General features: G+C 44.3%; 1 protein-coding gene across 1 annotated transcript in view; it reads right to left on the bottom strand.

The window, feature by feature from the left end:
* Positions 1-1495: 1495 nt before the first annotated feature.
* LOC134353861 (ras-related C3 botulinum toxin substrate 1-like) overlaps positions 1496-27351 on the bottom strand; it is a 97363-nt gene continuing 71507 nt past the window's right edge. Inside the window, exons 6-7 of the mRNA XM_063062340.1 lie at positions 12076-12208; positions 1496-5700 (exon numbers count right to left, since the gene is read on the bottom strand). Of these exons, the coding sequence (XP_062918410.1) occupies positions 12078-12208 (131 nt within the window). The 3' untranslated portion in view covers positions 1496-5700; positions 12076-12077. The remainder of the gene's footprint in view (positions 5701-12075; positions 12209-27351) is intronic.

Raw genomic sequence — 27351 nt, forward strand, 5'->3', positions numbered from 1 at the left:
GGCTGATCTTTCTTTCCCCTCCTCCTCAACCCCAGTCCCAGCCTTCTCCCCATAACCTTTAATGCCATGTCCAATCAAGAACCTATCAATCTCTGCCTTAAATACACCCAGTGACCTGGCCTCCACAGCTGCACGTGGCAACAAATTCCACAAATTCACCACCCTTTGGCTAAAGAAATTTCTCTGCATCTCTGTTTTGAAAGGGCGCCCCTCTGTCCCGAGGCTGTGCCAGCTTGTCCTAGACTCTCCCACCATGGTAAACATCTTTTGCACATCTACTCTGTCTCGGCCTTTCAACAATTCAAAAGTTTCAATGAAATCACCCCACCCCATCCTTCTGAATTCCAGCGAGTACAGACCCAGAGCCATCAAACAATCATTATATGATAACCCTTTCATTCATGGAATCATCCTTGTGAACCTCCTCTGGACCCTCTCCAATGCCGGCACATCTCTTCTAACATGAGGGGCCCAAAACTGTTCACAACACTCAAGGTGAGGCCCCACCAATGCCTTATAAAGCCTCAGCATCACATCCTTGCTCTTGTATTGCAGAGCTCCTGAAATGAACGTGGCATTTGCCTTCCTCGCCACCAACTCAACCTTCTGGGTATTCTGCATAAGGACCCCCAAGTCCCTCCACATCTCTGATTCCTGGATTTTCTCCCCGTCCAGAAAATAGTCCACACATTTATTTCTGCTACCAAAGTGCATGACCATGTACTTTGTATTTCATTTGCCACTCTCTTGCCCATTCTCCTAACCTGTCCAAGTCCTTCTGCATCCTACCTGTTTCTTCAACACAAAGAAGGGTTGAGAGGGATAATAATCAGCCAAGTTGGAATGATGGAGTAGACTTGGTTGTATACTGCTCCTATGATGTGAAAGGGGTGGGACATGAGAAAGAGACTGAGGAGAGGCAAAACACTGGCAAACAAAACAGTTGACATTTCAGGCCAAGACCTGTCTTCAGTATTGGTAAGGAAGAGGGCAGAAGTCAGAATAAGAAGTTGAGGGGGGAGGAATACAAGCTGGCCTCTGGAGGGACCATCCGAGGGAGTAGGTGGGAAGATTGGGGGTCGAATATTGTGAGCAGCTTAGCGGTGATATGTGTTAAAGGTAAAGGGCTGAAGGAAGAGGTATTTGATAGGAAAGGAGAGTGAGCCAAAGAAGAAAGGGAAGGAGGAAAACCAGAGGGTGGTGATGGGCAGGTGAGGAAAAGAGAAGTTGTAAGAGGATAACCAGAATGGGGAATGGGAAAAGAAAGAAGCGGGAGGAGGAGCCTGAGCCCTATCACTTACCAGCTTGTACTTCCTCCCGTTTTCTTTCCAGTCCTGAAGAAGAGTCACGGCCCAAAATATCAACTGTTTATTGCTCTCCATAGATGCTGACTGACCTGCTAAGCTCCCCCAGAACATTGTGTGTTTGCATTGCTCTGGATTTCCAGCATCTGCTGAATCCCTTGTGTTTTAAAGCAGAAACAAGTAAGGCCAGTTTTAGAATGTTCATTTTATTAGAAAAAAATGTATCGAAGTTCATACACGGCTCGTCACCAGCGGCAATAGCTTGTCCTCACAACTTTATTATTCTTTGTAATAAAAATTGAACACATACAATAAACTAGCAGGGTAGCAACTAGATCAGAAACTTAAAGGAAGAAATTGTAACTAATACTAAGTAGATGACCTTGGGCTACAGTCAATCCTGTCAGCACTGCTGATGCACCAGGGTGGGAGGGGAGAGGGCATTTTTATCAAGACATTAACAAAATGCAGGGAACATTTGGAAAGGAATTCTCTTCAGGGACAACATTGTGACTTGTTGAACTTTACCATCCCCCCAAAATCTGAGGAAATGGTTCCCCGAATTTTCAGCGATTGAGGTCCAATTCCTGCCACAGCTTGCGAGAAGTTTGCCCGTTCTCCCATTCACCACATTGATTTCCTCCACGTGATATGGTTTCCTCCCACATTCCAAAAGTTTACAGGTTAGGATTAGCGAGTTGGGGGTATGCTATGTTGGCGTCAGTAGCATGGCGACACTTGCGGGCTGCCTCCAGCACAAACTTTGTTGATTTGATTTGATGCAAGCAACACATTTCACTGTATATTTTGATGTATATGTGACAAATAAAGCTAATTTTAATCTCTCAGAAATGGAATGGAAAACAATTAGCCGAAGTTAAAATGATGACATCATCTCTTCATTGTAAATAGGTCCCACCCACTTGGCCATTAGAAAAGGATAAAGAAATTATAAAGGAGGCTAGGAGTCATGTATCACCCTCCTCTCCCACTGCAAAGGAGATTAATCTGAGGAAAGGTTATCTGCTGCGTTCTTCTCCCCAGATGCTACCTGACCTGTAAGCCTGTTCTAATTTCATCTGCAATTTCAGAAAATAATGAGCGCAAAGCTACTTCTGGCACTACCCATTTGTGAACCTCTCTTTAATCCCAACTCTCCATTTTTATACATATGATTTTAATGGAGGAATAATTTGTTATTTTCTGACACAACTTAACATAGCACAGTGAATGGTACAGGGTGTTGTGCCAGCCTTTAAACCTATTCTAAATTTGTTGTGGGGAAAGAATGAAGAGGGCCATTAACTAGTAAACAGTGATGTGGATTGTGCTAATGTGGTAACAGGAAACCGCAGACAAAAATAGAGACATGGAATGCAGCAGCAACAACACCCACGTTTCAGGAACTTCACTAATTATGTTAGAGTACTCATTGTTGTAACAGAGAATTGGATTGGCTGGTAGATCGTTATTCTGTTATCAGGACCTAGTCTGTTACTTAATTCAATCCTCCTGTCGCCACCATTCTGTTATCAAATGTACTTTCACTGGTAATCTCTTCAACTGGGAATGTAAAACCCATACCAAACTCGTGGCCCGCTAGACCAGCTTCAGCCCGTCTCCTAGTGCACACCAGTTTTTAACAAATTGTCTATGTTTTGAACACCAATGTTATGTGATTTCTCAGTTTGATCCTACAAAGATCAATTTCACCCCTTTCTCCCACAAACCCCTTTATTTTCCTTTCATCCATTTGCCATTAGCTTGGAATAAAAAAAACTGTACATGTCAAAGCACTTTTTGGGGGGGGAGGGTGATGGGGGCAGAGGGTTTCTTACTCCCCAGTACACACACACACACACACACACACACACACACACAGCCAAATAACATTTTGGGGAAGAATGCTGAAAAATGGGAATCACATTAAACCTTTTCTATATTAAATCCCTTAAAACAAGAATGAGGAGTGACTTTATGGAAGTGCTTCAAATTCTGAGGGGCACAGAAAAGGTGGACAGTAACAGCCTTTTCCCCTGGATAGGGGAGTCCAAAGCTAGGGGACACATTTACGGTGAGAGGGAAAAGATTAAAAAGAGAGCCGCGGGCACCATTTTCCATGCAGAGGGTGGTGAGGTAGATACAATTTTATCATTTAAGAGGCACTTTGCGGAGGGGGGGGGTGCAGCTTGGGTCGAACACAGGAAATCGAGACTATCTAGATGGGCTCATCGGTTGGCATGGGTTCACCAAGCCAAAGGGCCTGTATCTGCAGTAGCACACACAAAATGCTGGATGAATTTACCATCTATGAAGAGGAATAAAGGGCCGACATTTTTGGCTGACACTCTTCGTTAGGACTGGGAAGGAAGGGAAAGGAACAGAAAAACAAAATGGGGAGAGTACAGGCTAGAAGGTCATAGGTGGAACCAGGTGAGGGGGAAGATGGGTGGATGGGGGGAATGGAGATGAAGTGGGAAGCTGGGAGGTGATTGGTTGAAAAGGTTAATGGCTGAGGAAGGAGGAAACTGATTGGAGAGTGGACAATGGGAGAAAGGGAAGGAAAAGGGGCATCAGTAGGAGGTGATGGGCAGATGAGGAGAAGAGAAAGGGTTAGAGGGAAGCCAAAACAGAGGATGGAAAATGAGAGGAGGGGGAAGGAGTGAATTTATTGGAAGTTAGAGCAATTGATGCTCATGCCGTCAGGTTTTTCATGCTATGGCCAACATATTGGTAGTGATATGGCAGGAATCTGTACCCAACTACGCTACAGCAAGGGCCCTACCTAACCCAAGGTTCAGAAGAAACTGCAGAACCCTTTGCAAGATGCCTCTGCCATGGGGGCCAGATTGTCAGATTCATTCCCACACTCCAATCTCTCCCACGGCTCACTTCCAGTGTCTAGGGTTGTCTGGGGTTTTTTTGTGAAGTATTAAATAACTTTTTTTCTGACCCAGAAACTAACTGTTACAAAGTAACACAATATGATGCTGATGGTGGATCTGGAGAGAGTATTGCCTCTTGTGGGAGACTATGAACTTGAGGGTAAATATTTGAGAGGTCTCTCATCAGAGGCAATTTATTTTTTGAAAGGATTGGAACACTCTTCCTTAGTGGGCAGTGGAAGCAAATGTCTCTAGATAACTTTAAGGCAGAAGTAGATAGATTTTCCATCAGCGAAGTGTTAAGTTATCAGGGTGGGGGGGGGGGGAGGTCAAATGGAACATGGAACCAAGGTTTCAGAAAGACAAAACTGACTCAAGGGGCTGAGTGTCCTGTTGTTGCTCCTAATTAGCACATTGGCACTGAAAGTAAATAGCATGGAAAAGTACTGCACATAAACAGGCCCTTTGGCCCATCTAGTCTTGCTGAACCATTTAAACTGCCTGCTCCCATCGACCTGCCCTCCATATCCCTACCATCCACTCTTCTCTTAAATGTTGAAATCAAGCTCACATGCATCACTTGTGCTGACAGCTCATTCCACACATTCACAACCCTCTGAGTGAAGAAGTTTCCTCTCATGTCCCCTTAAACCTTTCACTTTTCACCCTTAACCCATGACCTCTGGTTGTAGTCAAACCCATCCTCAGTGGAAAAAGCCTGCTTGCATTTACCCTATCTATATCCCTCATAATTTTGTATACTTCTATCAAATCTCCTCTCATTCTAAGGAATAAAGTCCTAACCTATTCAATCTTTCCTTATAACTCAGGTCCTCCAGACCTGGCAATATCCTTGTAAATTTTCTCTGTACCCTTTCAACATTGTTTACATCTTTTCTGTTGGTAGGTGACCAAAACTGCACATAATACTCCAAATTGGGCCCCACTTATCCCCCAATCCTCATCTTCCGCAAATTGACCAAGACCTCTGCTGGAGTCATTTTAGGGGTGCTCAATTTGGACAGTTGTTGGGGATATCTTTTCAGTATTAAAATGTACAGAAGCCTCCTTTTTTGACTGTCAAAACCCTCCTATATCCTCCCAGATATCTTCATTCGGTTTAATTGCTTCTGGTTTTATAGGGAGTGGTGAAAGAGGGCCCAGCAGAAAGAGGAAAATAAGTTAAATAATGTTCTTGGTTCACATATTTTATAGGATGTTTTTTTCAACATTAATCTGCTGTATAATATCTTTCAACTGGGTGTGCATTCTGTTTAGTTAACAGAACTGGCAACAAATGCGCAAGCAAAAATAAAATATTTTTTTTGGATTAACACAGAATTTTACAAAACGAAATGAAATGAAACCTCCTTTTAAGAAATGTAATTAAACCGTAACATCACAACACCAGATATGTTACAAAAAGGCATTATTCGTCCGCATAAGGCTTGATGGTGCATCATCTGGTAGAATTCCTTGGCTTGGTTATCGGCTATGTAGCGTCCATACAACTGCAATAGTGAGAGAAATCAGACAGGAGTTATAGTGACAGTGTTGAGCACCAGTAACCCTGTGTAACCAAAACTCTCCCCTGCAAGCCTTGCAACTCGCTGTCAGAAAATTTGATGCACAGAATAAAAATACTCCCTCGTGGAATTTACGTGGAAAAAGTAAACTAATAGATATCAAATAAACTCTCATTTCTTGACCCTAGCCATATTATGGAAAATCTAGGCATTTTATAGGAATGCAAACCCCTGTCCTCATAATAGAGGGGTCACCTGATCCAAAAAAGGACAAGAAAATAGGCCATTCAACCCCTCAAGCCTCCTGTATTCAGTACTATCATGACTGATAGGCTAAGACCCATCTCCTCCTCTATGCCATAGCATTTAATTTCCTGATCTCTCACAAATGGATCTCCCTCCACATTACATGCACTCAGTGACCACTTTATGAGGTACACCTGCACACCTGCTTTTAATGCAAATATCTAATCAGCCAATCATGTGGCAGCAACTCAATGCACAAGAACATGCTGACATGGTCAAGAAGTTCAACTGTTGTCCAGACCAAACATCAGAATGGGAAGAAATGTGATGCAAGAGACTTTGACCATGGATTGATTGTTGGTGCCAGATGGGGTGATTTGAGTATCTCAGAAACTGTTGATCTCCTGGAATTTTTATACACAACAGTCTCTGGAGTTTTTAGGAAATGATGCGAAAAGCAAAAAAAACATCGAGTGAGTGAAAGCACCTTGTTAATGAGAGAGGCCAGAGGGGAATGGTCAGACTGACAGGAAGGTGACAGTAACTCAAAATTCATTACAATAGTGGTGTGCACAACAGCATCTCTGAATGCACAACACATTGTACCTTGAACTGGATGAGCTACAGCAGCAGAAAACCTCATTGGGTTCCCCTCATGTACCTAAAAAAAGTGAGTACTGAGTGCTCTCTAATGTTTGTGACCGTCCTCTTGAACGGATCTGTCACACACTAAAAGATAAAGCCTTTGTTTTTCAATCTACCCTTGCACTTTGCCCAGCTACACCTCATTCTCTCTGTTACACTACATTCTCCAGTCAGATTCAGATTTATTTATGGGGTGTACTTCGCAACGCTCCGTGAAATGCATCATTTGCATTAAAACCAACACACCCAAGGATGTGCTGGGGACAGCCCACAAGAGCCACCACAATTCTGGCACTAACGTACGATGTCACAATGCTCAGCAGAACGACACAGAACACGGCAAACAAGAGTGTCCCTTCCTCCCATGGATATCAACACCACCAACGATTCTGCAGCTGCTGGGAATCCTGGGCAACACACACAAAAAGCTTGAGGAAATCAGCAGGTCAGGCAGCATTCATGGAAATTAATACACAGCTGATGCTTAGGGCTGAGACCCTTCTTCAGGACTGGAAAAGAAGGAGGAAGACAATAGAATAAAAAGGTGAGGGGTTAGAAGGAGGATGGATAGAAGGTGATAGATGAACCCAGGTGGGCAGGAAAGGTAAAGGACTGGACAGGAAGGAACGTGATTGGGGAGCAGAGTGGACATGGGAGAAAGGGAAGGAGGAGGGACACCAGGGGGAGCTGATAGGTGGGTGAGAAGAGGTAAGAGGCCAGAGTGGGGAATAGGGGAAGTGGAGGGATTTTTTTTTTACAGGAAGGAGAAATCAATATTCATGCCATCAGGTTGGAGGCTACCCAGACGGAATACAAGGTATTGCTCCTCCACCCTGAAGGTGGCTTCACTGTGGCACAAGAGAAGGCCATGAACCTACATGCTGGAACAGGAATGGGAATCGGAATTAAACTGTTTGGCCACTGTGAAGACCTATGGATATACTGTACACAGAGCCCTTAACCCGAGGACAGGCCGCCGTTGGCCTCCAGATGACTTGTACAGTCGCAAACACCAGAACATAGCACATTACAGCACAGCAGAGGCCCTTCGGCCTACCACACTGTGCTGGCCTTTGTTTTCTCTTTACTACCTGGACACATAAACACAAGGTATAATCTGCCTTCCTCTGTATCTTGGTGCGTGTGAGATTAATAAACCTTGCCTTCCCACTCAGTCACCACCCACAGAGCCACTGACCACACTTATTCCCCTCACCGACAGGCTGGCTTTTCAGAATATGTAGAAGCCAGAACACCTCCTGCACATCAGGTTCCTCTGTCTTAACAAAATCACCAACTGAGGTGTGGTGTGGAGAGAGCTTTGCACTTGTGCCAGCAGTCAGAGGTGGATTTTATACCCTCAGTGCTGGCCTCCAGCAGAACTTCCCTCAACTATCCCCACACACTGGCCGAGGCACCTCCTTGGATCAGGATCTTTGAAAGTCGGTGGAGGCCTGTCCTGTTGTTGTAGGCCTGTCTGTGTGTGTGATTGAGTGGGTGGAGGACGGGCCTGTTTTCCTGTTGTCTTAGTTTTGTTGTTACTGTTGTTGCTGATTGTGTTGTTCTATGGAACATTGTGGGCATGCTATGTTGGCTGTCCCCAGCGCATCCATGGGTGTGGTGGTTATTAATGCAAATGACGCGTTTTCACTGTATGGTTATGTTTCGACGGAAAGGAAGAGGATGGCAGCAGTGATAGGGGACTCTAGAGTTAGGGGGTCAGACAGACGCAGGAAAGAAACGCCGATGGTAGTTTATCTCCCAGGTGCCAGGGTCTGGGATGTTTCTGATTGTGTCCATGGTATCCTGAAGTGGGAAGGAGAACAGCCAGAGGTCGTGGTACATATTGGTACCAATGACATAGGCAGGAAAAGGGAGGAGGTCCTGAAAGCAGACTACAGGGAGTTAGCAAGGAAGTTGAGAAGCAGGACCACGAAGATAGTCATCTCAGATTTACTGTCTGTGCCAAGTGACAGTAAGTATAGGAACAGAAGGAGATGGAGGATAAGGGCGTGGCTGAGGGATTAGAGCAGGGGGCAGGGATTCAGATTTCTGGATCATTGAGGCCTCTTTTGGGGCAGGAGTGACCTGTACAAAAAGGACAGGTTGCACTTGAATCCGAGAGGTACCAGTATCTTGGTGGGTAGGTTTACTAAGGCTATTGGGGAGAGTTTAAACTAGGATTGCTGGGGGGTGGGAAGCAAACTAAAGAGATGGAGGAACAGACGGCTGGCTCACAAATAGAGAAAGCTTGGAGACAGTGCAAGAGGGAGGATAGGCAGGTTACAGAGAAGGGATGTGCTCAGACCGATGGTTTGAGATGTGTCTATTTTAATGCAAGGAGTATTAGGAACAAAGCAGATGAGCTTAGAGCATGGATCAGTACTTCAAGCTATGATGTTGTGGCCGTTACAGAAACTTGGATGGCTTAGAGGCAGGAAGGGTTACTTCGAGGGAGGAAGGCAAAAGAGGTGGGGGCGTGGCACTGTTGATCAGAGATAGTGTCATGGCTTCAGAAAAGGAGGAAGATGTGGAGGGATTGTTGACGGAATCTCTGTGGGTGGAAGTTAGGAACATGAAGGGGTCAATGACTCGACTGGGTGGTTTTTTTTATATAGACCACCCAATAGTAACAGGGATATCGAGGAGCAGATAGGGAGACAGATTCTGGAAAGGTGTAATAATAACTGGGTTGTTGTGGTGGGCGATTTTAATTTCCCAAATATTGATTGGCATGTCCCTAGAGTGAAGGGTTTAGATGGGGTGGAGTTTGTTAGGTGTGTTCAGGAAGGTTTCTTGACACAATATGTAGATAAGCCTACAAGAGGAGAGGCTGTACTTGATCTGGTATTGGGAAATGAACCTGGTCAGGTGTCAGATCTCTCATTGGGAGAGCATTATGGAGATATTGATCACAATTAGGTTAGGAAAGCGTTTAATTGGACTAAGGGGAAATATGACACCATCAGGCAAGAACTGGTAAGCATAAATTGGGAACAGATGCTCTCAGGGAAATGTACGGCAGAAATGTGGCAATTGTTCAGGGGATATTTCAGTGGAGTTCTGCATACGTACGTTCCAATAAAACAGGGAAAGGATGGTAGGGTACAGAAGCCGTGGTGTACAAAGGCTGTTGTAAATCTAGTCAAGAAGAAAAGAAGAGCTTATGAAAGGTTAAAAAAAACGAGGGAATGATAGAGATCTAGAAGATTATAAGGCCAGCAGGAAGGAGCTTAAGAAAGAAATTAGGAGAGCCAGAAGGGGCCATGAGAAGACCTTGGCAGACAGGATTAAAGGAAACCCCAAGGCATTCTACAAGTATGTGAAGAGCATGAGGATAAACTGTGAGAGACTAGGACCAATCAAATGTGACAGTGGGCAAGTGTGTATCGAACCGGAGGAGATAGCAGAGGTACTTAATGAATACTTTGCTTCGGTATTCACTATGTAAAAGGATCCTGGCGATTGTAGGGATGACTTACAGTGGACTGAAAAGCTTGAACATGTAGATATTAAGAAAGATGATGTGCTGGAGCTTTTGGAAGGCATCAAGTTGGATAAGTCACCGGGACCAGATGAGGTATACCCCAGGCTACTGTGGGAGGCGAAGGAGGAGATCGCTGAGCCTCTGGTGATGATCTTTGCATCATCAATGGGGATGGGAGAGGTTCTGGAGGATTGGAGGGTTGCGGATGTTGTTCCATTATTCACAGAAGGGAGTAGAGATAGCCCAGCAAATTATAGACCAGTGAGTCTTACTTCAGTGGTTGGTAGGTAGATGGAGAAGATCCTGAGAGACAGGATTTATGAACATTTGGAGAGGCATTATATGATTAGAAATAGTCAGCATGGCTTTGTGAAAGGCAGGTCGTGCCTTACGAGCCTGATTGAACTTTTTGAGAATGTGACTAAACACATTGATGAAGGTAGAGCAGTAAATGTAGTGTATATGGATTTCAGCAAGGCATTTGACAAGGTACCCCATGCAAGGCTTATTGAGAAAGTAGGGAGGCATGGGATCCAAGGGAACATTGCTTTGTGGATCCAGAACTGGCTTGCTCACAGAAGGCAAACAGTGGTTGTAGACAGGTCATATTCTGCATGGAGGTTGATCACCAGTAGTTTGCCTCATTGATCTGTTCTGGGACCCCTTCTCTTCCTGATTTTTATAAATGACCTGGATGAGGAAGTGGAGGGATGGGTTAGTAAATTTGCTGATGACACAAAGGTTGGAGGTGTTGTGGATAGTGTGGAGGGCTGTCAGAGGTTACAGTGGGACATTGATAGGATGCAAAACTGGCAGATGGAGTTCAACCCAGATAAGTATGAGGTGGTTCATTTTGCTAGGTCAAATATGATGACAGAATATAGTATTAACAGTAAGACTCTTTGCAGTGTGGAGGATCAGAGGGATCTTGGGGTCCGAGTCCATAGGACACTCAAAGCTGCTGTGCAGTTTGACTCTGTGGTTAAGAAAGCATACAGTACATTGGCCTTCATCAATCATGGGATTGAGTCTAGGAGCCAAGGAGTGTTGCAGCTACACAGGACCCTGGTCAGACCCCACTTGGAGTACTGTGCTCAGTTCTGGTTGTCTCACTATAGGAAGGATGTGGAAACCATAGAAAGGGTGCAGAGGACATTTACAAGAATGTTGCCTGGATTGGGGAGCATGCCTTATGAGAATAGGTAGAGTGACGGAGGATGAGAGGTGACCTGATAGAGGTGTACAAAATGATGAGAGACATTAATTGTGTGGATAGTCAGAGGCTTTTTCCCAGAGCTGAAATGGCTAGCACGAGAGGACACAGTTTTAAGGTGCATGGTAGTAGGTACAGAGGAGATGTCAGGGGTAAGTTTTTTTTTTACTCAGAGAGTGGTGAGTGCGTGGAATGGGCTGCCGGCAATAGTGGTGGAGGCGGATACAATATTCTTTTAAGGGACTCCTGGATAGGTACATGGAGCTCAGAAAAATGGAGGGCTATGGGTAAACCTAGGTAATTTCTAAGGTAAGGACATGTTCGGCACAGCATTGTGGGCCGACGGGCCTGTATAGTGCTGTAGGTTTTCTATGTGATAAAGATAAGACATTGACATAGAATTAGGCCATTCAGCCCATTGAATTTCTGTTCCACCATTCACCATGGCTAATTTATTATCCCTCTCAATCCATTCTCCTGCCTTGTCCCTATAACCTTTGAAACCGTCACTAATGAATAACCTTATCAACCTGTGCTTTAAATATTCCCAATGATTTGACTCCACAGCCATCTGTGGCAATAAATTCCACAGATTTACCGCCCTCTGGCTAAAGAAATTCCTCATCTCTGTTTTAAAGGGACAGTGGATCCTGTAACTATGAAACTAGACATCCCCAGATTCGGAGCCAGTGCAGGTGTACACATCTAACACAATAGCGCAGCGGGCTCAAGGCACCTAGTGTCCTGGCCCCAAAGCAAAACCAGGCACCTTTACAGTAGCAGGCACTTCTTCTTGGACCTCTCCTCAGGGGCAGGGCAGAGCACAGCCCGAATGGCCTCATCAAACACAGTCTTCAGTCCTCGCTGGGTGAGGGCGGAGCACTCCAAATACCTCATGGAACCTGTGTCAAAGAAAGAGGAAAAGAAAAAAATATAGGAATTGCTTTGATAATAAAATGCTTGTTGCAATGTTCGGACCAATGTTTCCCCAGTAATGCAAATGATTGGCCTCTTGTTCATTTTCCTAGACTGGCTGAGAATCAGGATCACAATACAAGCCCATTCCATCTCAACTAAAGCCCTCTCCATCACTGAACACATCTACGAGGAGCGGTGTCACAGGAAAGCAGCATCCATCATCTAGCTTCCAGGCCATGCTCTCTTGTCACTGTTGCCATTGGGAAGGAGGTTCAGGAACCTTAAGTCCCACACCACCAAGGTCAGGAACAACTGCTACTCCTCAACCGCCAGAGTGGATAACTTTACTCATCCCAACGCTAAACTGACTCACATTCAAGGACTCTGCAATTCATATTCTCACTAATTTTTTATTATTTTGTATTATTTTCTTTTTTGCATTTGCAGTTTCCGTCTTTTGCACATTGGTTGTTAGTCTTTGTTCTGTGCAGTTCTTTATTGATTCTATTGTGTTTCTTTGTATTTACTGTGAATGCCCACAAGAAAATGAATCTCAGGGTAGTACAGTAGACTCTGGTTAATTGGGACACATCGGAACCAGTACATTATGGCCCAATTAAGCAGCTGCCTCAATTAGCCAAAGTTTCATGGAAATAGTTTAAAAAGGTATAAAAAAAAGCCAAACTATCATTTAACTCAGTAACACATTGTGTATTTAAATGAAGTATAGCACAAATTAGAACATTACCAACGCTTGTACAGTACTATAAAACTATCTATTAAAAAGGTTCAAAGGTTCATTTTGTTATCAAAGTATGCATGCAGAATACAACTCTGAGATTTGTCTTTTCCAGATAGTCAATTACAGAAAAACCATAGTAGTTGAAAGAACAGACATCATCTCCCCCCGCATGAAAAGAAAAAGAAACAAAAAAATCCCAAACCCCAAACCCACCCAACCCCTCCCTCACACAAAAACTAACAGATCGCCCAAACCCCCAGCCTGCCAATTGGCAACAAGAAAGAAAGGGTGAGAACACGAAAAATAAAACAGAACTGAAAGAGGCCAATATGAACTACAGTCCAATCTATAAATGTCAGAATTTAGAGAACACCTCTGAGAGCATCGGGACTCCAAGGGAAGCGACTCGAACTGGCAGTCCCTCCGAGGGAAGCAATGTGAACCAGCAGACTCCCCGAGGGCAGTTTCACGAGCCAGCAGCCCAACCAAGGGAAGCAACATAAACTAGCCGCACCTCTGAGGGAAGCCTGGTTCCTGGTTCCTAATATTTTCTGGCATCTCCAAGCCTGAATGCTTGATGCTGAAGTGAGCAGAACAGTCCAGAAATGTCTTGCTGCTTATTTCTCAGAACTATCAGTGACAAAAATCACTGCTTTTTGAACACAAGCACACACTACTGATGCTATTTAAAAACTGTTCCCTCCAAGCAGACTGTAGTACCTACTGGGCACACAACTGCACCTTACTGACACTAGTTAGAAGATGTCTCCAAGTCTCTTGCCCCAATTAAGTGGCATAATGTCCCAAATAAATGAAGGGAATCCTGGCTATTTTCTCAATTAGTTTTTGTTCTTCAAGAGTTGTCCCAAATAAATGGCTATCCCAATTAATCGATAGCCCAGTTCACTGTATAGGGTGACATATATGTACTTTGACAATAAATTTAATTTGAACTTTGATCTTGGATCTCAGGTGTCAAACAAACTATCAACATCTATGAAGCTTTTTCATGCACGTAAATGTCCCGGGCAGATGTGAAACTGGGCAGATTTAGGAAGACACAGAAGCTGCCTGACCTGTTGAGCTCCTCCAGCACTTTGTGTGTGTTGCTCTAGATTTCCAGCAAGAAAGATTTAGGGAGTGAGAAAACTGTAGGAAAATAAAGGGAAAATAAAACAATAAGAGAAATAAAGAGCTAGAAAGCACTATAGGTGTGTGCATCACGCAGACATTCCACCCTGCAAAAACTCATTTCAGGGAGGTATCACCACCATTTCAGGGAGGTAGCACCCCCGCACCCCCATATCCCGCCCCCTTGCCCCCACGGTCGACCCCCAAGGGTGTATGTAATGCTTTGTTTAGTGATTTTGTCTAATCTGTAAACCAAGTTGGGTATATGCAGAAAATGCAACATTAAAATACGTACTTATATTATATTATATTATCATATTTATTCTATTACAACTTTAAGCAAGTCTACAGGGAGTTTGGCCTCATCACGTAGGACAGCAATAGCGTAGCTCCTTGGCAGCTAGCCAGCTAGTTTAAATCAGGGGTCCCCAACCTTTTTTGCACCGCGGACCGGTTTAATATTGACAATATTCTTGTGTACCGGCCGACCGGAGGGAGGGGAGTGTTAGATGCCACTGGAATATAGGTGATAAATCAACTATAAGTCACTTGCAAGTGGCTGATACACTCAATTTCGTTTCTAAAGGGGTTTATCTAACAAATTTAATATTAAACACACAGCACATATTTTCCTCGCATGAATGTAGTGATAGGTCTATAACAGTGGTCCCAAACCTCCGGGCTGCGAAGCATGCAGTGGTAGCCGGAACACACCCAGCACATCTTTAAGAAAAAAAAGCCGAAATAAACAAGGTAATTGATTAGGTGCCGCCCGGCACGTAACTGTCAGTCTAGATCAGAGGCGATGCAATCAGCAATCACCTCTGATCTGGGCCGACATTTACGTGCCGGGCGGCACCTAATTAATTAGTTTGTTTATTTCGCCCTTTTTCTTAAAGATGTGCTGGGGGCGTTCCGGCCACCGTTGTATTCTTCGCAGCCCAGAGGGTGGGGACCACTGAATTATAAGTCACTTATAAGTCAATAGCATCATAACATTTTAAGTAACGTTTGGATAGTAAACACACAGCGCATATTTTCCCCGTATGAACATATAAAATCATTGCAACACACCAATATCGCTGAATCAGTGGGAGCCCTGGGCTTGTTTCTCTGCAACAAGATGGTCCTATCGAGAGGTGATGGGAGACAGCGATACTCGAAGGGGGTTCCTTATGTCCAGTCTATTCCGCAATTTAGTTTTCATTGCATTCATTGCAGAAAACTCCGCTTCGCAGTGATACGATGTTGGAAATGGAAGCAACGTTTTCAGTGCTTTTGTGGCTATCTCAGGATATTCAGCCTTGACTTTGATCCGGAATGCCGGCAGAGATGTTATGTCAAACATACTTTTCAGCCTGTCGTCATTTGCGAGCTTGAGGAGTTGATCTCCTTCCCGCGCTGACATGGATGACGCGTGCGTAATGACCTCGCATGCGTAATGCAGGGAGTGAGGAAAGGTGCAGCTGACTCATATCGCCAAATCATATCGTTTTCTCGCGGCCCGGTGGATGGGGACCACTCTTAGCATGAAGAGAGACCAATCAGGTTGCTCGCTCTCCATCTCCCTCTCCCACTCAAAAAAATCTATTTCCGGGATATTGTATATAATTTCTGGGCATCAGGGAGCCACTATCGATATGCGGGAGACTCCCGGAACTTCCGGGAGAGGTGGATGTTTGGCATCACAGTTGGCACGGTAACTGCTCTGCATATGACTGCTAGAAAATACAGAGTTGTTGGCACAGCTCAGCACATCACAAGAACCAGCCTCCCCACTGTGGTCTCTGTCTATACTCCTCACTGCCAGACTAATCAAAGACCCCATCCACCCTCTCTTCTCCCTTACACAGTGAGCTGTAGGGCACTGAGGAGTGTGATAGAAGAGAGGAATCTAGGAATACAGATCCAGAATTCATTGAAAGTGGTGTTACAGGTAGATAGGGTCATTAAAAAAGCTTTTGGCACATTGGCCATAAATCAAAGTACTTATGAAGCACAGGAGATGGAATGTTATGTTGAAGTTGTATAAGATGTTGGTGAGGCCTAATATGGAGCCTCGTGTGCAGTTTTGGTTACCTACCTACAGCAAAGATGTGAACAAGGCTGAAAGAGTACAGAGAAAATTTACAAGGATATTGTCAGGACTTGAGAGTCAGGGTTATAGGGAAACGTTGAATAGATTAGGATTTTATTCCCCAGAGCATAGGATGATGAGAGGAGATTTGATAGAGATATATGAAATTATGAAAAATGAGAGGGTAAATGCAAGCAGGCGTTTTCCGCTGAGGTGGGTGAGATAAGAACTAGATGTCATAGGTTAAGGGTGAAAGGTGAAAGGTGAAATCTTTACCGGGAACATGAGAGTGTTCAGAGTGTGGAGTGAACAAGCAGCAGAAGTGGTGGATTTCAACATTTAAGAGAATTTAAAAAAAATATTTATTTATTGACATATAGTACGGAACAGGCTCTTTGAGCCATACCACCCAGCACAGAACAATTTACAAAGACCAATTAACCTATCAACGGGTACATTTTTGGACTGTGGGAGGAAACCCACGGGTTCATGGGGAGAACGTACAAACTCTTTACAGATAGTGGTGGGAATTGAACCCGGGTCACCTCTCCTACACTGTAAAGCATTGTGCTACCGTAACTCAAGGTACATGGATGGGAGAAGTATGGAGGGCTCTGATGTGGGTGCAGGTCAATGGACCAAGCAGGTTATCAGTTTGGCATGGACTAAATGGGCCAAAGGGCCTGTTTCTGTGCTGTAATGTTCTGTGACTGTGTTCCCCATGTCCCATTAGGCAGAAGATACAAAAGCCTGAAAGCACATCCCACCAGGCTCAATGACAGCTTCTATCCTGCTGTTATCAGACTCTTGAACAGACCTCTTGACCTCACAATTTACCTCGTTATGATCTTGCACTTTATTTATCTGCGCTGCCCTCCCTCTATAGCCTTTACCCTTTATCTGCATTGCTACTGCAGATTATTGGGCCTTATTCTAGCTCAATGCACTGTGTAATTATAAAGCTTTTCACTGTACTTTGATGCATGTGACGATAACAAACCAACACCAATTCCCATAAATGGAACATGTTTGAGGTGAAGAGAAGAGAAAGAAGAGTTAATGGAAGTGAAAAAGACTGGGTTCATTTCCCAGGGAGGAACTTACCAATCCTAATCACTAAAGTCCAACAAAACTATGAACTCTTTGATCTCTTTGCACTAAACTTCACTTTTTTGTTCCAATTGTATTTTTCTTGTAAAATATCATGTACAATTTATGCTTAATTTCTATTTCCTTGTGAATACCACGTAGCTGATGCTCTGTGCCTGTGGTGCTGCTGGAAGTTCTTCATTGCACCTGTGCATATGACAATAAACCAGACCTGGAACAGAAGGTATGGCCAGCAATATGGAGGTGATGGAGACAGAGCCGTGCAAGGTGTCACAGTTGGAGACGCCCGAAGGTACAGTGCTGGAGGTAGCTTCAGAGACTGAGACAGGCTGCAGACAGAGTAGATAGCCATAAAGGCGTTCCTGATTTTTCCACACATCTATGCCGTGGGAAGTCATTTGTATCAGGGATCATGTATTATCACCTGTACATCTCAGTAACAAAACATGGGCAGGTTTAAACTGTACTTTTACAATAGAGACAGCTTGAACACTGCTCGAAGTAATCCAAACAGAAATGCCCCAACAACATTCCATTAATCAGTACGACTCAGAGCACCTCATGGATACTGACTGAATTTATCACCCAACTGGTTTGGGTCCAACCTTGTTCACCAAACTGCAAAGCTGAAATGTAAAGTTAACTCTGGTCTTGCCCTTAGCCCACTGTCCTAGTGACATTCAGTGTAAAAACCAAACTGCTGGATAGACTCAGTAGGTCAGGTAGCATCCGCAGACAGAGGTGGAGAGTCGACATTTTGGGATGAGACCCTGCATCTGTATTGCTACATTTAGACAAAGTGCAAAGTTGAAAGTAAGTTTTATTATCGCCAAGTATATGTCACTGTATAGAACTATGAGATTCATTTTCTTGCAGGCATTTACAATAAGTACAAAGACAAGAGAATCAGTGAAAAACTGCACAGAAAGACAAACAACTCGTGCAAAAGACAAACTGTGCAAACACAAAACGAAAGAAAATTAGTAATAAATAAAGCAATAAATATCAAGATCATGCGATGAAGAGAACTTGAAAGAGAGTCCATAGGTCATGGAATTAGTTTAGTGTCAAGGTGAGTGAAGTTATCCACTCTGGTTCAGGAACCTGATGGTAATAACTCTTCCTGAACCTGGTAGTATGAGACCTAAGGCTTCTGTACCCCTTTCCTGATGACAGCAGCGAGAAGAGAGCACTCTTCTTACAATTGTAGATGTAATGGCATCTACAGCTGTTAGATATTTTAACGGCAGCTCTTCAGCAACCAACAGACTGAGTCATGATCTCAATTCAAAATGTTCCTTTAGTGAGCAAAAATTGCATCACTTGCATTGGAGCCAGGATGCAACACCAGAACTCATCCAACAGGTGGCGCTGTAACTCAGACTGCAACAACGAGACAGCGTGTGGGTCTATGGGCTCTTATGTCAGGCTGGCCTTTGGGACAGAAGTCTGCACATTGGTAACAATGACAACAACCTTGTTGGTCTGGTTGGAAGCAGAAGACAGAAAAATAAAAATAAAGCTGTAAATAGATCTGAAAATAAAGCAGTACAAGACCACTTTGGTCCACAATGTTGTGCCAAAATAATTAGGTGCTTAATTAAACTAGTTCCTTCTGCCTGCACATATTCCTCCATTCTCTGCACATTTATGTGCCCTAATCTAAGGGCCTCTAAAATGCTTCTAACATACTTGCCTTCACCACCATCTCTGTCATGCACCCACTATGCTGGGTAAACTTGCCCCTCTCACCTTAACAGATAACACTTAACTGAGATCTATAGAGAGAAAAACAGAGTTAATGTTTCACGTCAATGATCTTTCAAAAAAGGCTCTGACGTGAGGTTTCTCTCTGCACAGATGCTGCCTGACCTGTTGAGTATTTCCAGAATTTTGTTTTAATCTCTCTCCAAGACTATGAATGGTACCCCTTCCTCTCTCAACACTACCGACCCTCCGCACGACTCCATCCTCAGTATTGTCATCCATTAGCCAGCTTGTCAGAGAGCTCGTCCTCTGTGGGAGAGTCTCACTAGTAGACTTTCGCTGACAGGGATGGTATGCCAGCTCAGTCATGAACTTATCACTCACATACATTTGGCATTGGATGGTCATCGAAGCTGGGATTAACAGGTAGACTAATCCCATGAGGATGGTACAGGTAGTGCTGTTGCCAAAAACACAAGAGATTCTGCAGATGCTGGAGGAACTCTGCAGGTCAGGCAGCATCTCTGAAGAGGAATACAGAGTTGATGTTTTAGGCCAAGAACCTTCATCAGGACCACAAAAGGAAGAAGAAAGAATCTCTACCCCTTCCTCTCCAGTCCTGGGGAAGGATCTCAGCCTGAAACATCGACTGTTTATTCCTCTCTATAGATGGTGCCCAACCTGTTGGGTTCTGTTGCCAAACAACTGTAGTGACCCACATTTGATTTTGACCTCTGGTGCTGCCTGAGTGGTGTTTGCATGTTCTCTGTGTGATCTAAGGTGTTCAGCATGTTAAATGTCACTGTAACTTTCCCCTAGTGTGGAGGTGAGCAGTAGAGGGGTGTTGGGATGGGATGGAGTTCATAGGAACGCGGGGAGAATAAAAGGGGATTAGTGCAAATTGCTGTTAATGGTTAATACTGTCTTAGTGGGCTGAAAAGGCCCCATTTTCACACTATACACCTCTACGATTCCATAATAGCTTTGAGTTCAGGCTGTGTACCCACACCAACTGAAATAACCAGGACAATTAAAACACAACTTTTAATCACTTCAATCAATTCTCAGCCCAGGGAGTCCAAACAGATGTTGAAAAATTGCAGATTCAATTTCACACATTTGTTCCTTTCCTCAAATCGGGCACGTCAGCCTGACATGTGGGGAGAAACCAAAAGACCTTTGCAAAATGAGGCCATAAGACAAAGCAGCAAAAGTAGGCTTGTATGGCCCATCAAGTCTGCTCTGCCATTTCATCAAAAGTTCAAAGTAAATTTATCAACGATGCCATCATATACAACCCTAACCCTGAGGTTCATTTCCTTGCAGACATTCACAGTAGATACAAAGATACACCATAGAACCAATGCACAAACTATCAATGTGCAAAAGACACCAAACTGCAAATACAAAAAGAAAAAATAATTAAGCTATAAATATCAAGACCATAGGATGAAGAGTCCTTGAAAGAGAGTTCATAGGTCATGAAAGCAATTTAGTGTTGGAGTGAGTGACGTTATCCACTCTGATACAGGAGCCTGACAGTTGTACTGTAACTTCTGAAGCTGGTGGTGTGGGTCCTGAGGCTTCTGTACCTCCTTCCTGATGGCAGGAGCAAGAAGAAAGCATTTGTTTTACAATTGTAGATGTAATGGCATCTACAGCCTTGAGATATTTTAGTGGTTGTTCCTCAGCAACCAACAGACCGAGTCACGATCTCAACTTGAAATGTTCCTCAGTGAGCAAAAATTGCATCACTTGCCTTGGTGGAGATCCCTGATGATGGATGCTGCTTTCTTGCTACAGGGTTCTCTCATTGGTGGGGAGGGCTTTACTGGTGATGGACTGGGTCGGATGCACCATTTTGTAGGCTTCAAGGAAAACACTAATTCAAGGAAATTAGTGTTTTCGTAGTAGGCCATGGTATCCTGCCCGTTATTTCCTCAAAGAATTCTGATGGATTTGTTGGCAAGATTTCCCTTTAAGAAAACCATGCGGACTTTAGTCCATTTTATCATGTGCCTCTAAGTACCGCAAAACTTCATCCTTAATAACGTAATAGAATGGTATAACTATCCACTGGAAATAAATACCACTGAATTAAGGTCAGGGCAGGTTTTGGAGCAGAGGGATTTTTTAGAGAGCAGGGAAAGCAGAAGTGGCTAACTTGTTTTGTTTAAATATAGGCCGGATTTCCCCCACCCTCTCCGTCGCCATCATAAGGTAGTGAAGCAAATGTCTGCCTCTTTCACTCATTCAAATAGGTCATGACTTTTTCAAGGTTCGTATTTATTTATCACATTTACATCAGAACAGAACCTTCTGGTAAGTTAGTACAATCAGACACAACGCCTCCATGGGGTCAACCAAAGGTGTTAAGGTCTTTTTTTTAAACTGCATTTTTTTAACAAACACAAGAACTTAAAGTCCTTCAGGTCTACCCCATCAGCGAGTTGCTCACTGAAGGAGCTGGATTTGATGTGGACCGTGTTGCTGTGAGCAACAGAGAGTCATTTGTGCGCCAAAGGGGTGTGCAATCTAAAAGCAAATAACCATCTTCATCGTTTTTCTTGCGACTGCAAGACCCTGTTGGATACTGGAGGTGTGGAATGTTGCAAGTCCAATTCATTGGTTTATTGCCCAACAGGGGGAGCATATGGTGGGGGAGCTGTGTGGCCTCGGTCAAAGCGAGGACAAGGCACCAAGCTGCAAGTGTCACCAGTTTGCAGCCACTCGGGAGAGGAGGTGCGGTGTGGTATCCATGCTAGAGGCAGTGCTGCCCCCCAGTGTTAGTTTGGCAGAAGACAAGTCGTATTATGTTCTACTGTAGGCCATTGCAACATTATGGACTCGGGGACTAGGACAAGGACAATTATACTACGCAAAAGCCTTGGGCACATATATATAGACAGGGTGCCTAAGACTCTTGCATAGTACTGTAGTAATTTTATACATTGCTCTGTACTGCTGCCGAAAAAAAAATCATGACATGTGAGTGATGACAAACCTGATTCTGATATGGTCTTTATTGTGGACCGAGAGTGGGAAGGAGGCAGGGAGAAGAGAATCATGTTTGGGAAAAGGGGAAGGGAGAGGGGAGGGAGCAGAAAGCACCAGAGAGACATTCTGTAATGGTCAATAAACCAATTGTTTGGAATCAAATAAGCTGGTATCTCAGGGCTGAGTGTGTCTGCACCAGTGCCACTGCCCACCCTTGGCACACTTTCTCTGCCACCTGTCCCATACCCCTCCTGCAGCAGTCCACCCTCTCCATTCCTAAATATCCTTTGCTCACACCAGATTTACCTCTCCACTTTGGCAAATACTGTTCCGTGCAAAAGTCTTAGACTCCCTGGCTATGTGCCGAAGACTTTTTGCACAGAACAGTTTATATTTTTGTGCAAGACTGAATTTTAAGTTAAAGGCATCCATTAGTCTTGCGAGACCATGGATCTGCGCCTGGAAAGTCTTCACTCTCCAGGGCACAGGCCTGGGCAAGGTTGTATGGAAGACCAGCAGTTGCCCATGCTGCAAGTCTCCCCTCTCCACGACACCAATGTTGTCCAAGGGAAGGGCATTAGGACCCATACATCTTGGCACCAGTGTCGTCGCAGAGCAATGTGTGATTAAGTGCTTTGCTCAAGGACACAACATGCTACCTTGGCTGGGGCTCGAACTCACGACCTTCAGATCAATAGTCAAACACCTTAACCTCTTGGCCACGTGCCCACACTGTATTTTACTGCTGTGTTATATGTGCCCTGTGCTGTATGTGAATATTGGAATTGTGTTTTGAATCTTGGCACTGGAGGAATGCTGTATTCATAGGTATTCATGTATGGTTGAATGACAATTAAAGGAACTTGAACCTATAGTGAGATGCTTCATCTGCATTAACAACCGATTCACTCAGGGAAATGCTGGGGGCCGTGCCCATGTGCTGACACACATTCTAGCAACAACACAGCAGAATATGATTAGCAGCAAAACCAGCGCCATTCCTCCCTCACTCTGAAGCACATACTCATTTCCTTAACCCCAGCAGAGGCCGTCTTTGGCCTCCAGCAGATTTAGAGACATTAGGCTTTTGATTTCCCCAGGTGGACCCACAGAGATTTGCAGACCCAAGGCTTTGTCCAATGGGCCTCAACTTCCAGACTTCCGATCGACCCTTGGGCCTTAACATTGACCACAAAACCCGGTGATCACTGGACTTGCCGGTGACGGACTCCAAACACTGGAGCTCCAAACCCAGTCTCGCCAATTTGCGTACCCATTGGATCTCAATCCTCTTGTCCACACAGAAGCTGCTGACAATTTGTTGGCCTGGAGGAGGGGGTATTGTCCCTTGTCCATGCCGGTCTGCCAACCCCACATCCAATATTTGACCACGGACATCCCACCGCTGCATCACTGGCTTTTGAACAAAGGCTTAGACTCTGGCCTGACCTCCAATTCCCCCATGTCTCTTCCCAAAACCCTAACCTGACCCTTCACTTCCCCAAAAACCATCCCCTTAAAACCAAAGTGATTGACCAGTGTTGTGGGCATATGGTTTGGGAGCAGAAACAGGCCACTCTGCCCAACGCAGTGAAGATGCTCCCACACATTGCTGGGCCAGGATGCCTTGCGTGCTGGTGAAAGGCAACTGTAGAGCTTGAGAAGGACTAGGGAGGTGATGAAAGAGTCTTCACAGAAACAACCCAATTCAGACTTCTCCAGTATTCAATACCATCAGTGCTGAGTAACGAAATTCAGGAATCTACCCCTTTACATCCTTGCTTATATATTCCAATCTTTAAGAAGACGAGAACATAAAAGCAAGGATACAATGTTGATATTGGTCAGACCTCACTTGGAGTAACATGAGCAGTTTTGGGTGCTCACCTAACAAAGAATGTGCTGGCATTTGAGAGGGTTCAGAAGAGGTTCTTGCGAATGATCCCAGGGGCATTTTATGGCTCTGGGCCTGTACTCACTGGATGTTATAAGAATCCCGGGGGGGGCGGGGGAATCTCAGTGAAGCATACTGAATATTGAAAGGCCTAGATAGAGTGGTTATGGAGAGGTTGTTCCCTATAGTAGGGGAGTCTGGGACTAGAGGGCACAGCCTCAGAACAGGATATTCCTTCAGAACAGAGATGTGAAGGAATTGCTTTAGCCAAAGGATAGTAAATCTGTGGAATTCATTATCACAGACTGCGGTGGAGGCTAAGTCATTGGGTATATTTAAAGTGGAGGTTGATAGGACCTTGATTAGTAAAGGCAACAACGGTTGTGGGGAGAAGGCAGGCGAATGGGGTTGAAAGAGATAATAAATCAACCATGATGGAATGGCAGAGAAGACTCAAATGGTCCAAATGTCATTGTTTTATGCCCGCCCCCTTTTTGTTTAACTCATGAGGGGTATAGATACAGTAAATGCAAGCAGGCTTTTCGCACCAAGGTTGGATGGAGCTATAACTAGAGGTCATGGGTTAAGGATGAAAGGTGAAAAGTTTAAGGTGAACATGAGGGGAAATTTCTTTACTCAGAGGGTGGTGAGAGTGTGGTACAGGCTCCCAGCACAAGTGGTGCATATAAGCTCGTTTTCAACATTTAAGAGAAGTTTGGATAAGTACATGGATGGTAGGAGTATAGAAGGCTATGGTCCCAGTGCAGGTCAGTGGAAGTAGACAGATTAAATGGTTCAGCATGGATGAGGTGGACCAGAGGCCTGTTTTTTTACTTTACTTTTCTATGATTCTATGACTTATATTCCTTTATAAGTTCCTTATTTCCTTATTTATATTCCTTATTTACTGCAAATAACAAGACACTGTGAACACAATGCAGGAAGTAAACACTTTAAATTCATTTCTTTGGCATTCTGGACACTGTCAGCACAAGGGAATCTACAGATGCTGGAAATCCAGAGCAACACACACAAAATGTTGGGAGTAACTCAGCGGTCAGACAGCGTCTATGGAGAGGTTTTGGGTACAGTAGATGTTTTGGGCTGAGAGCCTTCAATAGGACCCGAACACCCACCTCTTTGCCTAAACTGCTGATTCCTGTTCTAATCTCCTTACATGCCTCTAAATCAAGTAGACTTTGATCACACTCCTGTGATCAGACAGAAAAGGTTTACCAGGTTGAACCCTGGCATGGCAGCTCTCTTAAACGAGGAGGGATTAAACAGGCCTTAGTTTTACTGGCTGTATATGAGAAGATTGAGAGGTGAGTCAGTTGCCGACTATATTAGAGGGGTAGGGAAGAGATGGTCTTAGTTGGTGAACAGAATGCATGTCTAAGCTGAAGTAACAACTTGTTCTGAGAGTCGGTGCTGCATAGTAACGTTAAAGGAAGTGGTGTGTGGTTGTGTCCAAATTCAGCACAGGGCAAGGCTGTCCTTCCCCAAACACTCAGAGAGATTACAACACAAGGCACGTTACCAACTTCCTCAACTGAGTAAAGACAGAACCAGTCATATCAAACTCCACCATTCCCTGTGGACCAATAGTCTGGACTCTACCCCTTTCCAGCAATCCCTGGGATCATGCTTCCTCCCACATCAATATCCGGAACAGTTGTTGCACGTTGACAGGGTGCTATGGCGAGAAGGAAATGGATAGGCAGGAAACTACAGCACAGCCTCTCATCAAGAGTCCTGATCCGAGGGCAATAATGAGCATATTGGTGCAATAGCTTGGCACTCTGGACAATATACAGGATACAAGTTTGAATCCGTAACTGCAGCTAGGAGATTTAAACCACAAGTCTGGAATTAAAATCAATTGCAGTAATAATCAACATGAAGTCAACCCCAGTTGTATAAAAATGATTCTGCTGGCATCTCTTAACTCTTAACTTGTTCAACACTGTCTTCAAAGTTCAAAGTAAAATTTATCAGAGTACATACATGTCACCACAAAAAAAACCCTGAGATTCATTTTCTGCGGGCATACTCAGCAAATCTATAGAACAGTAACTGTCAAACAGGATCAATGAACAAATGATGCAAATACAAATATAAATCAATAGCAATAAATATCGAAAGCATGAAAGAACAAGATCATGTCCTTAAAGTGAAACCTTCAGTTGTGGGAACATCAGAAATAGAATGAGTGTAGTTATCCCTTTTCGTTCAATAGTCTGATGGTTGAGGGGCAGTAACTGTTCTTGAACCGGGTGGTGCAAGTCCTGAGGGTCCTGTACCTTTTACCTGGTGGCAACAGTGAGAACAGAGCATGGATCTTTGATGATGGATGTTGCTTTTCTACGGCAATGTTTCATATAGATGTGCTCAGTGGTTGGGAGGGTTTTACCAGTGATGCACTGAGCTGAATCCATTGCCTTTTGTAGGATTTTCCACTCAAAGGCTTTGTTGTTCCCATACCAGACCATAGCGCAGCCAGTTAGTACACTTTCCACCACACATCTGTAGAAGTTTACCGAGGGTTTTGATGACCTACCGAATCTCCACAGACTCCTGAGGAAGAGGCCTTGCTGTTGTGCTTTATTTGCAATTATATTTACACGATGGGTCCAGGACAGGTCCTCTGAGATAGTGACACCCAGGAATTTAAAGTTACCAATCCTCTCCACCTCTGAACTTTCAATGATTACTGGCTCGTGGACCTCTGGTTTCCCTCTCCCTGAAGTCTACTATCAGTTCCTTGGTCTTATCGACATTGAGTGAGAGGTTGTTGTTATGACACCTCTCAGCCAAACTTTCCATCTCCCTCCTGTATGCTGATACAGCCCACAACAGTGGTGTCATCAGCAAACTTGTATATGGTGTTGGAGCTGTACTTATCCACACAGTCATAGGTGTAATGTGAGTAGAGCAGGGGGCTAAACACACATCCCTGTGGTGCTGCTGTACTGATGGGAGATTGTGGAGGAGATGTTTTTGCCAATCCAAACTAACTGGAGTCTAAGACCCAGGTCCTGGAATTTACTGATTAGTTTTGAGGGGGTAATAGTACTGAATGCTGAGCTGTGATCAATAAAGAGTATCCTGATGTCTGCATCTTTGCTGTCCAGGTGTTCCAGGATTGTGTGAAGAGCCAATGAGATGGCATCTGCTGTGGACCTGTTGCTCTGGTGGGCAAATTGGAGCAGATCCAAGTTGCCACTCAGACAGGAGCTGATGTGTTTCAACACCAGCCTCTCAAAACACTTCATCAGTGTGGATGTAAGTGCTACTGGGTGATGGTCATTCAGACAGGTTACCACGCTCTTCTTGGGCACTGGTCCAATTGAAGCTTACTAGAAGCAGGAGGGTAGCACACACCACTGGAGTGAGGGATTGAAGATATCCGTGAATACACCAGCCAGCTGGTTAGCACAGGTTCTCAGTACTCTGCCAGGTACTTCAT

Source organism: Mobula hypostoma, chromosome 11, assembly GCF_963921235.1.
Source record: "Mobula hypostoma chromosome 11, sMobHyp1.1, whole genome shotgun sequence".
NCBI lineage: Eukaryota > Metazoa > Chordata > Chondrichthyes > Myliobatiformes > Myliobatidae > Mobula > Mobula hypostoma.